At 44.9% G+C, this 15,558-nt stretch overlaps 1 protein-coding gene across 3 annotated transcripts in view; it reads right to left on the bottom strand.

The window, feature by feature from the left end:
* The window catches only part of ZNF236 (zinc finger protein 236), a 178,311-nt gene that overhangs the window by 116,698 nt on the left and 46,055 nt on the right, over positions 1 to 15,558 (bottom strand). For all 3 annotated transcript variants that reach the window (XM_074987533.1, XM_074987534.1, XM_074987535.1), the window contains exons 4-6: positions 13,011 to 13,189; positions 7,163 to 7,287; positions 1,935 to 2,107 (exon numbers count right to left, since the gene is read on the bottom strand). In XM_074987533.1, the coding sequence (XP_074843634.1) occupies positions 1,935 to 2,107; positions 7,163 to 7,287; positions 13,011 to 13,189 (477 nt within the window). The remainder of the gene's footprint in view (positions 1 to 1,934; positions 2,108 to 7,162; positions 7,288 to 13,010; positions 13,190 to 15,558) is intronic.

The following is a 15,558-nucleotide window of genomic DNA, read 5'->3' as shown; positions in this document are numbered from 1 at the left end:
CGCTTGTTGTTTCTTCTTTTTTTTTTTGAAAATAACAACTGGCTAACTTAACAATAGCCTAAGAACTTGAAAACTTTAAAGAAAACAGTTAAAACCATTGAATACGCTAACTTGGCCGTAGCCTCGTCGGATTCCGTCTGCAGCCGACGGCGGTTAAGAGGAACTGGCGGGGACCGGATCGCGCACGTGGCCAGGAGCGCGCAAGGGAGCAGCGCGCACCGGCGCATGCGCAGTCCGGCAGAAACTGCTTGGAAGATCCAATCTGCGGCGCCGGGCGAGCCCGACACCTAATGTGGAGCACCCACGGGGACACTCGAAGAAGAATCTCTGTTCTCTCTACACTCCTGCCCGGTGCCTGCTGAGCAGAGGAGAAGTGGCATCAGGGCTGAGGTTTGTGTACAGAGTGTTGGCAACGCCCCGCCCCTTGACGGGGGTCAGCCCACTCAACACTACCCTGCCTCCCACCGTGCAGCACGCGAGTACAACCAGCAAATTCCTCTGGTCTCTCATACAGCATACTATTATCCAGAAAACTCCTGGACCCATGGATGCCAGTTATCAAAAAGTTTACTGTATCTTGGTATTGCAGAAACAACCGCTGAAGTAGTTTTTTTTTTTTGGAAGTCCTTACAATCTCCAGTTTTGTAAATTATTTGTGAAGGCAAAAGAGTGATTTGAAGTCTGGTGAAGACACCTTAACGAAAGACTTAATCTGTTAAATTTATTTAAGTAAATGTTACCAATGGCTTCTATAATAATTTAATTATATCAATCTTGAAACATATACAGCTCCACCTATGCAACTTCCTAGCATGGGCACAGCTAACCTGGCGTAAAGATACTCCTGTCAAAGATTATCTCCCTGAGTCTACCAAAAAAGCTACAGAGACACAGCCACATTTATACCAGGACAGATAGAGTCCACACCAGGGAGTTGCACAGATTTAATTAAATATTTCTAAACTGGTAAATTAAATTGGTACAAAGCCTGTTTGTACACAAAGCCTACATCAAAGACTACAAGTAGCTAAACATGAAGTTACCTGGTGCTTACAGGTTCTTGTCTAGAAGGCCAAGAGAAAACAAGATCCAATGAATTTTTCTAGATTCCAGACAAACTGGTATTTTTAAATGAGTAATACACCACTGAAAAAGTTAACCAAGGACACGGTGTATTCCCCATCACTTAAAGCCTAGAAGCCATAATTAAGTTTTCTTTCTATAAAAATGTTCAGCCACAAGTTGCTGAGCTCAGTGTAGAAATTTCTAGGTGAAGCTGTATAGTGTAATTCAAGTCAGATACACAATCATACTGTCCTTTCTGAACTTGACACACAAATTCATTGATCTTAAGTCAGAACAAATGTGCCACTACACTGTGTATCTTCCATGATAATTTCTCTTTGTAACCTTGAAAGCCCCTTCAAAGGGCTATCATTTATTTCCTGGTGCTGATTCGTTGAGGGGTACTCTTTGGATTTGAAATCGGGGGTACTGTCAGAGTTTGAAACCTCTGGCTGGTTGTCTTGTCTTATAGTTATGGATAAAGTTTAAGCAGCTGCTTTTCCAACCGCATTTTCAATTATGTCAAAAGCAGCTAGAACTAATCATAGTTTAAAATAATACAAATGATGATTAGCAAAGTTCTCTTAAATTACTTACCTGATGCATCATTAACCAGTAGATGTAAATCAATCCTGTTACTAATAAAAATGTTAATTAAAATTAAATATTTTAACAAACGTAAATTAATACACCAAATTGAGCAAAACTGATCAGTAATCTCTGGTTTAGCACATAATCTAGGTTGGATGCAGGCAAGGTACGATGTGGTATAATAAATATAGGGTAGGTTAAATACCAAGACAAAAAAGTCAAAAATTGATAAGCAGCATTTTACCTAGCAATCATATGATTAACAAAACTGCATTTACCTCTGAATGAACTCTCTGAATGTGTGATTGAAGATTGCCTTTCTGAGAAAAGGCTGCTGGACAAAAGGCACAAGCATGAGGTTTTTCACCAGTATGCTTAATCATGTGCGTCTGCAATGCCCCCTTCTGGTTAAAGGCTTTTCCACATTCACTACACTTGAACGGCCTTTCACCTTAAAAAAAAAAATGCCAATAATCACATTACATGTTATAGAGTAAAATAATGCCATCATAAGCAAAGCACATTACATATACAGTAATAGTTTACCATCGGTTGTCAATCCATATAACTCCAACACTAAATTTGCCATTTATTCTTATTTTGATGTAGCTTGTTACCACCGATTATTTGGTTTTCAAAATTATTACATAAACATTAAAAAGTAACATGGTGATATTTTACCCAAAAAGTATTTTTTTTCCCTTTTTTTTTTGCCAAGAGATTAGAATTTAGGTCAGTGGTGGGCAACCTGCTGCCTTCATGCGGCTATGAGATATTTTATTTACCACTGCCTGCCTACCTTCCGGGGTGTCAGATTTTGCTGGTTTCCATCTGCGTAGATTTTTTCCTACAGATATTACTAAAGTGACACACACATAAAGTAAGGGTGCATGAAGTGAAGTGCATGCTGATTGCATGCAACATTGACTGTGAGAGCCATGGTCTGCCTCTGCATCCAATTGAAGAGCTGCTCTGGTTAAATCAGAACATCTCACAAATTTGAGTTGTCCCTGCCCCCCCTCCCCACACACCCCAAAAGTGCTTGAAGAGAGTGGCTAGCAATGAAATAAGTGTTGTAGCTATGGTGCTCTCTGGTGAGATGCTGTGCAATTATAAAGAAAACATTTTATAAAATGACTAAAACATTGTTTGCTTTTTACTGAATTAGTACAGCACCTAAATAATGGTTAGAATCTCATGTTATCTATTGATTTAGTTACTGATTTATTACCTTATATATTGTGTGTTGAAGTAAAAATAAATTAACCTACATTTGATTAGAACTTTGTGACTAACACATTTCATATGCCATCTTTTCACTTAGATTGTGCCTTTTCTCCCTACAACTCCTCTAGGCAAGATATGCACTTTTTATTCTTCCTAGGAAACTGCAAATTTGTAAAAGTTTATAGGATGTAATGACTACTGTTTTCTCTGGCCATGTCTACACTAGCCAAAAACTTCGAAATGGCCATGCAAATGGCCATTTTGAAGTTTACTAATGAAGCGCTGAAATACATATTCAGCGCCTCATTAGCATGCGGGCGGCCCCAGCACTTCGAAATTGACACAGCTCGCTGCCATGCGGCTCATCCTGACGGGGCTCCTTTTCGAAAGGACCCCGCCTACTTTGAAGTCCCCTTATTCCTATGAGCAGATGGGAATAAGGGGACTTCGAAGTAGGTGGGGTCCTTTCGAAAAGGAGCCCCGTCGGGACGAGCCACGTCAATTTGGAAGCGCCGCAGCTGCCCGCATGCTAATGAAGCGCTGAATATGTATTTCAGCGCTTCATTAGTAAACTTCAAAATGGCCATTTGCATGGCCATTTCGAAGTTTTTGGCTAGTGTAGACACAGCCTCTATGAAGTATAACCTTTTTTCTTAAATTTATGTTGGATTAAATAAGTATCTAGAACATTCAAAACAGAACAAATTCAACAGGAAAAAATAACTTTTCAGTTAACCTCTGGAAATACAGCAATTAATTTTTAGACTAGTTTTAAAATCAGTTGCAAGCGTGACTCCTTGTGTTTGTTTTCTGTACCTTCAATATATGAAAAACTGCAATGGATATCCCTCTTAAAAAAGTGAACTGCCATCACAACTCCAAGACTAAGGCTACATATACACTTTGAGATAAAATGAAATTTAAGGCAGTTAGCTCAATATTACCATGACGGCCTTCACTGTAAATATCATCAGCTTGATTTAGGGACCACTAATATCAATATCTTCAAATCGTCAGAATCTGCTGAGTGTAGCATCAAGTTCGAATTTAAAGTTCGATTTAAGGCCAGTGTGGAAGCCCCATGTCTTAAAATCAAATTTATTGGTCTCCAGAGGTGTCCCATATGTAACTCACAATGGCCCTCAGTGCTCTGCTCTGGCCACTGCTCTTCAGGTGCGCAAGCATTATGTAACAGGAAGATTGTGAATTTCAAATCAGGACCAGGAAGCCTGTGGCTCTGGGCTCACATTTGTATGAGAGCCTGAGAAATTTCTCTCTCTCTTGGCTATTAGCCTTGGGAGCGCATCTACCCATTACAAATAGCCCCAGCACGGAGTTCGTGGTTTCGTCTCTACACTCGGTATTTTTTCTGCACTGCCTGGTGCCAGCCGCTGCCCCACCGCACCATGTGGCAGCAAGGCAGTTGTGGGGGCCATGCTCACATAAGAGGCCGAGAACTCCTTTCCAGCAGCTTATATTTGTGTGAGCCCCCCATTTTCTCCCCCACAGGTGCCACACAGTTGGAATCTTTCCCATGCTTAGCCACATCATGTGGCTAGCCCCCAACCCAATAAAAGGACATGCCTGCTTTTCAGTGGAGACCAGGTCGCCAGGGAGCACCATGTCCTCACTTGCCTGAAGTTAGGCCTGCAACAGTGGGAAAGATATTTGTGGGCTTGCTGCCACTGGTGGGGGAAGTCTCTCCCAGCGGCTAACATTTTCAGGGGCTTGCAGTGATCTGGGGGCACAGCTTCAACTGACCTGCCACCAAAAATATTTTTGGTGCCTATCTGCTGCTGGGAAGAAGTTTCCCCCAGTGGCTATGAATTGCGTGGGCTTGCGGCCACTGGGGGGCGGGCTATGTCAACTGCCTCCCCTCAATTAAACCTCCCCAGCCCTGCCCCAATAAGGACTGGGTGGGCTAGCTGCCGCTGGGGGGCAGTCTCCCCCAGCAGCTAAGATTTTCAGGGCCTTTCTGCCGCCAGGGGAAACAGTTCAAGTGGTCCACAAGCCACTGACCCCGCACCCCCCAGTCAAAAGAGATTTTTTTGGGGACCATGTCAATTGGCCATTCAACCTCCCCACAACGGCAATGAAATTTAGAGAGCCCCATCCCTTGTGTTTGCAATGGCTGTGTAGTGAAAAGGGAAGACAGAAAAATTTTTTTCCTAATCTCTTCTATCCTCTTTCTTCTAACTCTGGACCTCTTCATGCAGAAAAGAGTGGGGAGGAGGGCCAGTTGAGAATACAAACTGTGCTTGGAGGCTGTATAATGGACTGGGAAGTCAAATACTCTCCCCACAGCAACTCTCTTTTTACAAAAACTTTACTGTCAACTCTTTCTTCATGCTCCTCATTGTTGCTGTATTATTTTCAGGGGTCAGATGCAGCCAAGGGTGGGGGGAGGACAATCAGTGGTGGGCCAGTTGAGAAGACACACACCTGACTATTTTTAAAAAATCTTTCATAATTCAGTTACAACTACAGTTTTAAAAAGTAATTAAGTTATAGAGGAAAGATTTCTGTGCATTTGGAGATCTTTGATACACTAGTTTTCCTTCCTTTCACCTGGAAAATAGACATTTGCTTACCACGGGAGGGGAATGCGGGCAATGCAATGTGGAAAGATGATGTCAAATACCAGCGAAAACATCAAGAATTCTACGGGGATGAGGGAACTGTGGGATAGGTTTTTTTTTTGCTGTAGGATAGCGACTTTTAAATCTGTTACTATGCTACAGCAAAAAAATTTTAAAACCAGACTCCAAAGACAAACTGCTGAGCTACGTTTCATCTGCAAATTTGACACCCTGAGCTCAGGATTAAATAAAGACTGTGAATGGCTAGCTAAATACAAAAGCAGTTTCTCCTCTCTTGGTGTTCATACCTCCAGATCAACTGCTGGTAGTAGGCCTCACCCTCCCTGACTGAGTTAACCTCGTTATCTCCAGCCTTGCTCTGGCCTGCCTATTTATACCTGCCTCTGCCAATTTCCACTACCTGCATCTGATGAAGTGAGTCTTTGCCCATGAAAGCTTATGCTCCTACATTTCTGTTAGTCTATAAAGTGCCACAGGACCCCTCGTTGCTTTTGCAGATCCAGACTAACACAGCTACCCCTCTGATATATGTATTTCAGTGTTAATAAATGTAGCAGAATCATCAAGCTAATGTGCCTATCCTACAATTCTAAAGTAACCTCCCACTCCTAAGGTCCTAAAACCTCACAGAACTCATTCTCCCTCTACGAATACCTCCAGGCTCACCACTGACAACTTCACCAAAGCATCAGAGGGGTAGCCGTGTTACCAAAGTAGTTATACCTGAATCAATCAACAGAAAAATCTGAAAACGTGGTGACGCCTTTAAATAAACTTAACTAAAATTAAAATGAAGATTACTGTACTATTTTTCATGTTTCACTCTTTTTTTTTTTTTTTTTTAAAAAAAAGGAAAGTCAACGCAGCTGTTGTTTCCAGTCTGCCTCATTAAACATCAAAAGAATGCAGAGATTCTGACACAGAATTTAGATCCTACTTTAGATCCTACTTTTAATTGGGATTTCCTTAGTGTTTGGATGATCTATCAAGCAATTCAGATTTGACAGAATACTGAAATTGCTTACACAAGTATAAGAACTGGCATTTCCTGCCCTGAAAATGAACTTTGTAAAGCATTTTGAATAGCAGAATCCAGATTTGTATCACTATGACTATTTTTAAAAAAGCAAAAAACTTTAAAAGTAGATTGCAATGTGAAACTGCTGAGCTGAAATTCACATGCAAATTTGAAACCATCAAAAAGGGTATGAATAGAGACACGGAATGGCTCTCATTACAGTAATTTCCCTTTTAGGTACACTCATCTTCTCCCTGCTGTTGAAGGTGAGCCATATCCACCCTTATTTAATTAGCACAGATGACACACTCCCATCTCCGTATCACTGCCTTGATTTTACTTCAAGCATCTGAGGAAGTGAGTTCTATCTCTCAGAAGCTCATGCCCTAATAAATCTGTTTGCCTTTAAGGTGCCACCAGACTGCTCATTTCCACCCAACATTTCCTTGGCTTAATACAAAGGAAAGGGTGCCCAATGTATGCTGATTACAATATAAAAGTCTCTAGTATTACCATAAGACTAGTGTATAGCTAACCAAATAGACTGATTCCACTGCCAGAACCAGCTAAGAGAAAACAGTACTTACTACTCTCACTAAATTACCTTGTCTTCCTAAAAAAGAAAAAACATAACACCAAAACACACCCAATTCCCCCTTACCTGTATGTATTCTAACATGTCGGGTTAATTGGCTTGGTTTTTGAAACGTCTTTCCACAGTGCGAACATGAATATGTAAACCCACTTCTATCAATGTTTCGGTTGTAAGATCTAGTATTGGATACCCTGGAAATATACACAAAGTAGTTACAAATAAAGACATGATTAACCTCAGATAAAACAGTATTTGAAAAAGATGATTTTTCATCACATCTAATTTTTTTTCGTCTCTACTATAAATTTAGGTCAGAATTGCAGCTTCATTGACATGTATGGAATTTGCTGTAGTTTTTTTTTTGGTTAACACTACAGAATTAATTAACAGCTGCAGCCCCAATTTTTTTTTTTTTAATATTTAACTCTTCTGTGTCCAATCATTGATAATTTTAAGTTTACTTCTCCACTCACCATGATGGACACTATGAACTATCTAAAGATCTTCCTGGTGAGTTCACTTAAGATGTGCTATATGTTCACTTAAGCACATTACATCTTTTAGGTGTAACTGCATAGGTGTGGTAAAGGACACCACCTTAACTTTACAAAATTGTGTGCTGGGTAATTTAGTAAGTAGAGCAAGAACCTGTGTCATTGGATTAGGCTCCAAATAAACCCTTAATTAAACTAATCTTGCTTGGTAATATCAGCTGGGTCCACATGAAAACCAAGTATGAGCACCTGGTATTCTGTAGTCAGGGACTAATCTCACATGAAAAAGTTTGCAAGATTCTGCTAATTCACAGCAAACAAAATGTCAATGACTTGAAAAACATTAATCACAGTAAATGGCAGATGAGCAATTCAGTGCCCGGTCATGTAAATTTTGCAAGGTTGATACAACTACTACAGTATCTCTTTCTGTTCTAAAAGAATGTGTGACTATTTAGGAGTGAGCACTTAAAACCAGCACCTTCTTGCACAAGAAACCTGCTTACTTCAGTGACAAAAATAACTTTTTACCACTTTTTAAACTCGTGATAACACCTAGCAGAACTAGAATACATATTTATCTCTATATATAGATATTCCATTACATGCATTTGTAAATATCCATTGACAACAATGAGATACTAGACGAATGAACAATTTTAGATCATTAATAAACACTACATAAGGACTTGGGGTGGTCTTCAGACTGGTGAAAAGCTGAAGAACTCAGGAAAAAAGGGTCTAGGTACTAAACATCAAGCATCTGTCTTTACTGGTACTGTTATGTGTTCACTTAATCACATTACAAACTCAAAAATCTACAAAGGACAGCCTTTTAAAGGTATATTTGCAGAAAAGATGATAAACCCTAATTCATAAAAAAGAAATGCCATCTTTCATTGCAACAACCACATATTAGGATAACTAGCCATCTGTAATAAGAATATGTAAATCTGAGTTACATATTCAATTTATACTTTCTTTCTATTATTCTTTAAAACTCTGCATACTTTACAAGAAGGAAAGGTTACTTTCCCAGCATTGTGATAAGTTTAAGAATGGGTATGTCTACAGGTGCTCCACTTGGGGTACATATGCACCTTTGAGCAGAGATTTTTAGCATCAGTGTCCCATCAGTCTGCGAATGCACCCTAGTTTTTCTCATGGTCTGTGTACCAAAGGTATAAAGGGCTAAGGCAGACAAACAGCCCTCAGTTCCTGCTCAGCTACAAACTTTCACAGATGTCACACTCCAGAGTAGAGGGAAAGAAGTACCCAAAGGCACTGGAGTAGGGCGAATTCCCTACCCCCAACTGCAGACCTTGAATAGACACAGAACTTTCTACCCCACACTGTCCCCATTCGCCTGACTGGAGCTGCCATCCCACATACAGAACCGAAAACCCCACCTGTGCCCACAGGTTCACATATCTCAAAGAACACCAGCTACTGTACAGGCTAAGTAGTGTTCATCTGGGTATTCCACTCACTGTAACTTGGATGAACATCCTCAGGTCGACAGATAGTCCTAAGGCAATGATGGGACACCTATATTCTATCGGGAACCACTGACAAAAAATCACAGTCCATACAACACCTTGTACAGGGGATGCAGAGGCTGGAAGCCTTCTCCCAGGTTTTGGAGTGGAGCCAGTAATAAAGGGTTCAGGGAGCAGGAACTGGGCTCTGGCCTGGAGCCATAGGGTTCGGAGTGCAGTTCGGCTCAGGACTAGGGCAGAGGATTTGAGTGTGGAGTCTACAAGGAGCTTCCAATCTGGGGCAGGGACCTGGGGTGCAAGGTTAGGGAGAGGGCTGTGATGTAGGAGGGGGCTCAGGGCTGGGGCCAGGGATTTGGGTACAGGAAGGGCTGAGGGATGCCACTTACCCCGCATAGCTCCCGGTGAGTGGCACACTGGGGCTGAGGGAGACTCCCCCTTTACCCTGGCCCAGTGCAGCTCTCAAAAGCTGCCATGATATGGTCAGGTGGCACTGCGCAGTGCATGTCGCCTGCGTGGGTGACCATCCATCCCATTTTCATCAGGACGGTCCCATATTTGGGACCCCAAAAAGGCGTCCCAACTTATTTTATAAAAGGAACTAATTGTCCTGTATTTGCTGCACAGGGGCAGCTGCCTGCCAGAGAGCATGTACTGCACATCAGTACATGCCGTCTGCAAGAGAGGGACCCAGCACGTTAGCTACTTTTCCCTTCCCCAAGGCTTGCGGGAGGGGAAAGCGCCCCTGCTGCTGTTTCCCTAAGGCTTGGGGAAGTTGGCAGGGAAGGTGGGAGGGGTGCCCAGGCTGCTCTGTCTCTGCCGCTTCCCCACGGCCCGGGGAAGGGAGCGGGTGAGTCCCCCACCACCAACCATGTATGTGGCCATGGGAGATATGGTCTCCCTATGCCTGTATGTATAGGCACCACCTCCACAACTCATATCGGGATGCAACTCATAATGGGCCAATGGGAGCTGCAGGGACAGGTGCATGCATACTCAGAGCTTCCCACTTGTTCATCCCTTGACCTAGGGATTGCAGGTTAGTTGATCAGCCTGGCACCCTTGCTTACCCCAACAGCAGGAAGTGCCAAGACTCGGGATAAAATTAAGAAGGGGGCCAGATCCAGATCATAGGCTGGATTCTCAACCCTGCCCTAAGGGAAGGACATAATATCAGTCCTGGCCCTGGCCCAACAGTAAAACAGAGACATATTGTAAGAAGGGTACACAGTAACATGAAAGTACACACCCTGAAAGTTGACGGTCACAAAACAGTCCTCAGGACCTAGTAATAATATGACAGCCACAGGTGCTAGAGTCTTCTGAAACTTGACAAAAGCATTCAGCATCCTGAGATCTAAAATTTGGTCCCCATCTACCCTTCCTTTTGGAAATAAAGAAAAATTGGAATAAAATCCTCTTCCTTTTTATCAGGTGGGAATTGGTTTCATGGCTCTTCAGCAGAGAAGAAAAGAGATGGAACAGCTTGATGTTATGACTAAGGCTACATGTCTATCAGGGACTGGGTTTCCAGGACTTCTGCAGAAGCTAGTATGGCTGAGCCAGGGGCCACCAACGCAGACTGAGCAGCCCCTGGGACAGCCACATTGGCCGATGCTGAGGCAGTCTCAGGCCACCACTTCACCTGCCCCCCTCTGGTCCAACATTCCCTCTAAGCTGAGCACTCGGGCAGTCGCCCAGAAGAAATTCAGGTGCCACCCAGCTGATTAGCAGAGTGCCCACAGCTGCCCACTGCCAGCAACATGTGTTTTTATTGATGCTGCACATGCCTCAGTGCACACAGCATGTATTTCACACACAGACAGAAAACAGAGGGAATACTGCCCGTGTCCCTCAGCAGCCCCAGAAGCTTGGGTGTAGCTGAGAGTGGAGGCACAGAAGAGAGTAGCACTTAACTTGTTAATGTTTTTGGGAAGCCCGCCATGTCCCTCTTTTAGCTCCTAGCTCTGCAGACTGCCTCTGCCCATAAGCACTGCCCATGTAGTTCCCATTGGACGTGCTTTGCAGCCAATGAAATGTGTAAAGCTGGCACTTAGGGTGGGGGACAGCACAGAGAGGTAAGGGTTCCATGAGGTGCGTTGCCACTTCCAAGGAGCTGGGTAGAAAGCCTGCCAGCCCCCAACCTCTCTAATTTCTCTGCCAACACTGGGAGGGGGGTCATGAGCTATGCTGCACCACCTGCCCCCACCTCTGCCCTGCCCACTGCACCTCTCCAAGCACTGTGGCAGGGTAAGGCCAGAGGGCTCCTTCAGAGTGGGAGAAAGGCAGCCCAAAAAGGGGGAAAGATCTGCCTAATAGAAACACAGGGCAGCAGGGCAATTATAAGCAGCTGGGAGGCAGATGGTTTAGGTAAATTGGGGCCAGCTGACTCAAATGCTGGTTTGAGGAAGGCCTTTAAAAACCCCACATCTGGAAGGTGAGAGAGTGGGAGCAGAGGAGAAGAGATGTAGGAGAGGAAAAGCATGAGAGTGAGTTAGGCCAGCTTCAGCACTGAAACAGCAGGGGAGAGAGTCCCAGGAGGAGTGGATGGGCACCCTACCACATAGACCCACTGCAAGCCCCAGCCCCCGGGGAAAAGGGTTGAGAGACTGACCCAAGCAGTGGCCTGGATAGGAAGGGCCTTTGACACACGAGGGCTACGTCTACACGTGCCCCAAACTTCGAAATGGCCACGCAAATGGCCATTTCTAAGTTTACTAATGAAGCGCTGAAATGCATATTCAGCACTTCATTAGCATGCGGGCGGCAGTGGCGCTTCGAAATTGACGCTCCTTGCCACCGCCCGGCACGTCCAGACGGGGCTCCTTTTCGAAAGGACCCCGCCTACTTCAAAGTCCCCTTATTCCCATGAGCTCAAGGAACGGCAACGAGTGTCAATTTCGAAGCGCCGCTGCCGCCCGCATGCTAATGAAGTGCTGAATATGCATTTCAGCGCTTCATTAGTAAACTTCAAAATGGCCATTTGCGTGGCCATTTCGAAGTTTGGGGCACGTGTAGACACGGCCGAGGTGTCATTGGTGAGATCCTGCTGTGAGGCCACACAGCAACTCTAAAACTGGCTAACTGGATCCCTCTTAAAAGAGACATACATATGGAGGACATGGTAAAGGCACGGGTGCAGGCCACAGCAGCCCAGCAAGAGGCTACTTGGGTACAGGCGGCTGTCCAGCAAGAGTTTGTGCCGCTCCAGCAGGGAACAAACCAGCTGTTGATGAGCCAAGCAGCTCAGGACTGAGCCACCCTGCAAGAGGCGGTGAATCAGCCAAAGGCCCTGGCTGTCCAGGTGCAGAGTCAAGACAGGACCCGGCCACTAAACATCAGCTGCTGCTTGCAGAAGATGACTGGGGACGATGATCAGAGGCCTATCTTTTGGACTTAAAAGGACGGCCGTATGGGAGGCCTGGCCCCCAAGCCCAGTGGATCCTAGTTATGGGAGAATTCTCCTTCAAACACAACAGAATTTACCTCCTTACTCTTAAGAAAGATGTAAACTACAACCTCATAAATAGCCAACAAAATCATTGGTTTGAGAAAATATACACCCAAACAAAGGACTAACTAGTAATGTCCACATTCAAGCAAAACTTCAAGTTAAATCAACAAAAGCTAATTCAGCAGCATGAAGTCCTTCATCACAGCCAATTTTTCAGTAAGAAATTTACAGCTGGTGTACATGAATTTACAATGCTAGGTACGTCTTAAAGGCAGATGGAGGAACCTTTTTACAATGGCCCCCCTGCTGGACAATTCCCACTGCCTTTATCAGGACCAGGGACTGTAAAGCAGTGATAATACACGACTGCCAGATGGAAGAAAATCTTTTTTAGGCTTTCCTGCATACTTCTGCTGCAAAGCAGCATCCCTTATTACATGAATATGCATAATTTATCTAATGATTCACACCTTATTTTGTAGTGAGTTTTCATATGCTCCTTAAGTTGTGAGGAAGTCTCAAATTCCTTTTTACAGGACTTGCAGATATGTGTCCTGCTTCCAGCCAATTCCTGGCGATGTTCTTCCATATGTATGGACAGCTGACTCTGCAAAGTAAACTCATCTCCACATTCTGAACAAATGAGGTTCTGAAAAAGATAACAGAAAACTTGATTCTCTATATCATAAAACACAAATTACTACAATAAACAAGCAGTGATTTTTAACCTTTTGCAGCCGCTAATCCAGATCTAACTTTTATTCCTTTCAAATCTAAGCAGCGCTATAAAGATAAGCTATATCACCAACCTTCTTCTCCCCACCTCCTCTGGGCCTAAGCCAAAGCCCATAGACATATGGAAAGATCCCTCCATCTTAAGTGGGCTTTCCTCCTATGACCCTCAGGGTATGGTACACAGTAATTAAGCATCAGGAGCTGGCTCAGGTCAGCTATCTTAGCTTCATGAGCTGTGGGATCCTCCCACCTTTTGATATAATCCAGTGGTCAGGTTCTAGCCATACGTAAATATTTATATCATACTTTTTGAGCCTTGCAGCCCAAGTACCACAGGCCTAACTCATCTGACCCAGGACAACCATAGATGTTTCTTATATAGACATACAAACGATTACTCATGTCCTGAAATGTAAGGGTTTAAAAACCTTCCAAAACACAGGGATTTTTAAAAAAAATGTTTAATATAATTTATCGGGTAACCATATTTTCCTAAATTAAATTCCTTGTGTTCCAGACAGTTCAATGGCAGTCAGAACTATGTACTACAAATGAGCAGATTAACATCAACTTGACTGAGCCCCTATTACAGAGATAGTACTTAACTGTATTCTTTTTATTTACCTTGTGTGTGTGTGTGTGAAAGAGTATGAGGCCAACCCAACCCAGCTCTCTGCCCTTCCTGCCAAGCTGAGCCCCCAAGACAGACCAGCCTCTTCTGGTACCAGGCACTGTGTCTTCCCAAGGCAAGGTATGGGATGGGGCATGCGGGTTTCATGTCCCCTTTTCCCCAGATTCCTGACAGGGTTAACACCAGAAGAGGGGCAGCAGCAGCTTTTCAGCACCGTGAGGGAATAAAGGGATCTCTTCTACCCTCTCAGCCCCATGACTGGAACTAACTTATCCCTTCCTGCCCAGGATCAAAAAGCAGCTAACACCTCCAGGCTGCTGCTGGCTATTTCTATAACCCAGCTGCCTGTTGTCTCCCAGGCACAGCGAGTGCAGGAAAGGGTTAAGCCCTAGGGATGCATTGTGCATCAGGGCCCAAGGAACCTGACTGCAGGGGCTTCAGTAAACCCAGAAAGAGAGATGGCTCAGCAATGGAGGATGCCTAGGAGATGGAGCACTCCTTCACTCCCTGGGGGGCAGGAACCAGGGCAAGACCCAGGAGGTGGGTGAGGAGAGCACTAATCCCTTCCCTGGGGGTCTGTGGTGGAGCCTGCTGGGTCAGGCCATGAACAGGCTGGAAATCGCTTCCTCTCCCCACTCTCATTCTACAGCCACAGTGTCCAATTTGCTGCCTGCTTGCCACATGTGGCAAACTGGACAGCAAGATGCGGTGAAGCAGCTCCGTAGAGCGGCAGACATGGAGTGTACTCCGTCCATTCACACACACGCCCCACCATTTGGTGGGATAAGCGTGGCAGCAGCAGCGAAAGCAGCTCCTCCGGCGGCTCATTTGGGCCACAGGACAACTTGCACATGGCACCTCATAGCTGAGCAGCGCGCGCTGCTCAGGGTGTGGGGCTCGGACAGCAGAGCACACGTGGCTTGGGGCTCAGGTGGCTGAGTGTAGTGTGGTTATGGTGAGCCATCAGCAATTTGCAAGGGGGTGAAGGTGTCTGGCTGGGTAGGGTCGGAGCCTGGCTTGCGGTGGGGGGTGGGGAGGAGGAGAGGAAGCCTGTGGCAATTCAGTCAATTGCTTTTGAACACCACTGTCCCTGAGATATGGAAAGCCTTCACTATGCCAGTGGCACATGATGCTACAGCACACACAAGGCATGGCTCCTCTTGGCCACTACACTTTGCCAGAAGATCTTGAGATTTCCATGGGGCACCAGCCCAGCCAGAGACAGTGGAAGAAGATGCCTGCCATCCAGACTGTCAATGAGCTGTGGGATGCGCCCTGCTGGAGAGAATATGGAGGACCATGGGGACAGGGGCAAAGTAAGGAGAGGACAGCAAGAGGCAGAGCACATAAAGGCCCCGATAATTCGTAACCTGCCGCCTGCCTGTACTCAGTGGCTTCCGCAGCTTGCAATGCACAGCCAGCATGAGCTGGAAATGGAAGACAAGGAACATGGCCCTGCTGGCTAAGAGCTGGCACACTGACAGACTAGCAGGGGGAGTGGCTAGCCCCATATGCTATCCCCCACCAGACTTGCACACCCATCATCAGCCACTGGAGCTTTTCACTCATTGCTAGTGGGCAGGAAGCTGATGAGCAGGGATCTGGCCAGCAGGAGGACCTGATGGGGGCAAGAGAGCAAAAAAATACAAGAA

This window comes from Carettochelys insculpta, chromosome 2, assembly GCF_033958435.1.
Source record: "Carettochelys insculpta isolate YL-2023 chromosome 2, ASM3395843v1, whole genome shotgun sequence".
In the NCBI taxonomy this organism is placed as follows: Eukaryota; Metazoa; Chordata; order Testudines; family Carettochelyidae; genus Carettochelys; species Carettochelys insculpta.
This window is presented reverse-complemented; position numbering and strand designations above follow the sequence as displayed.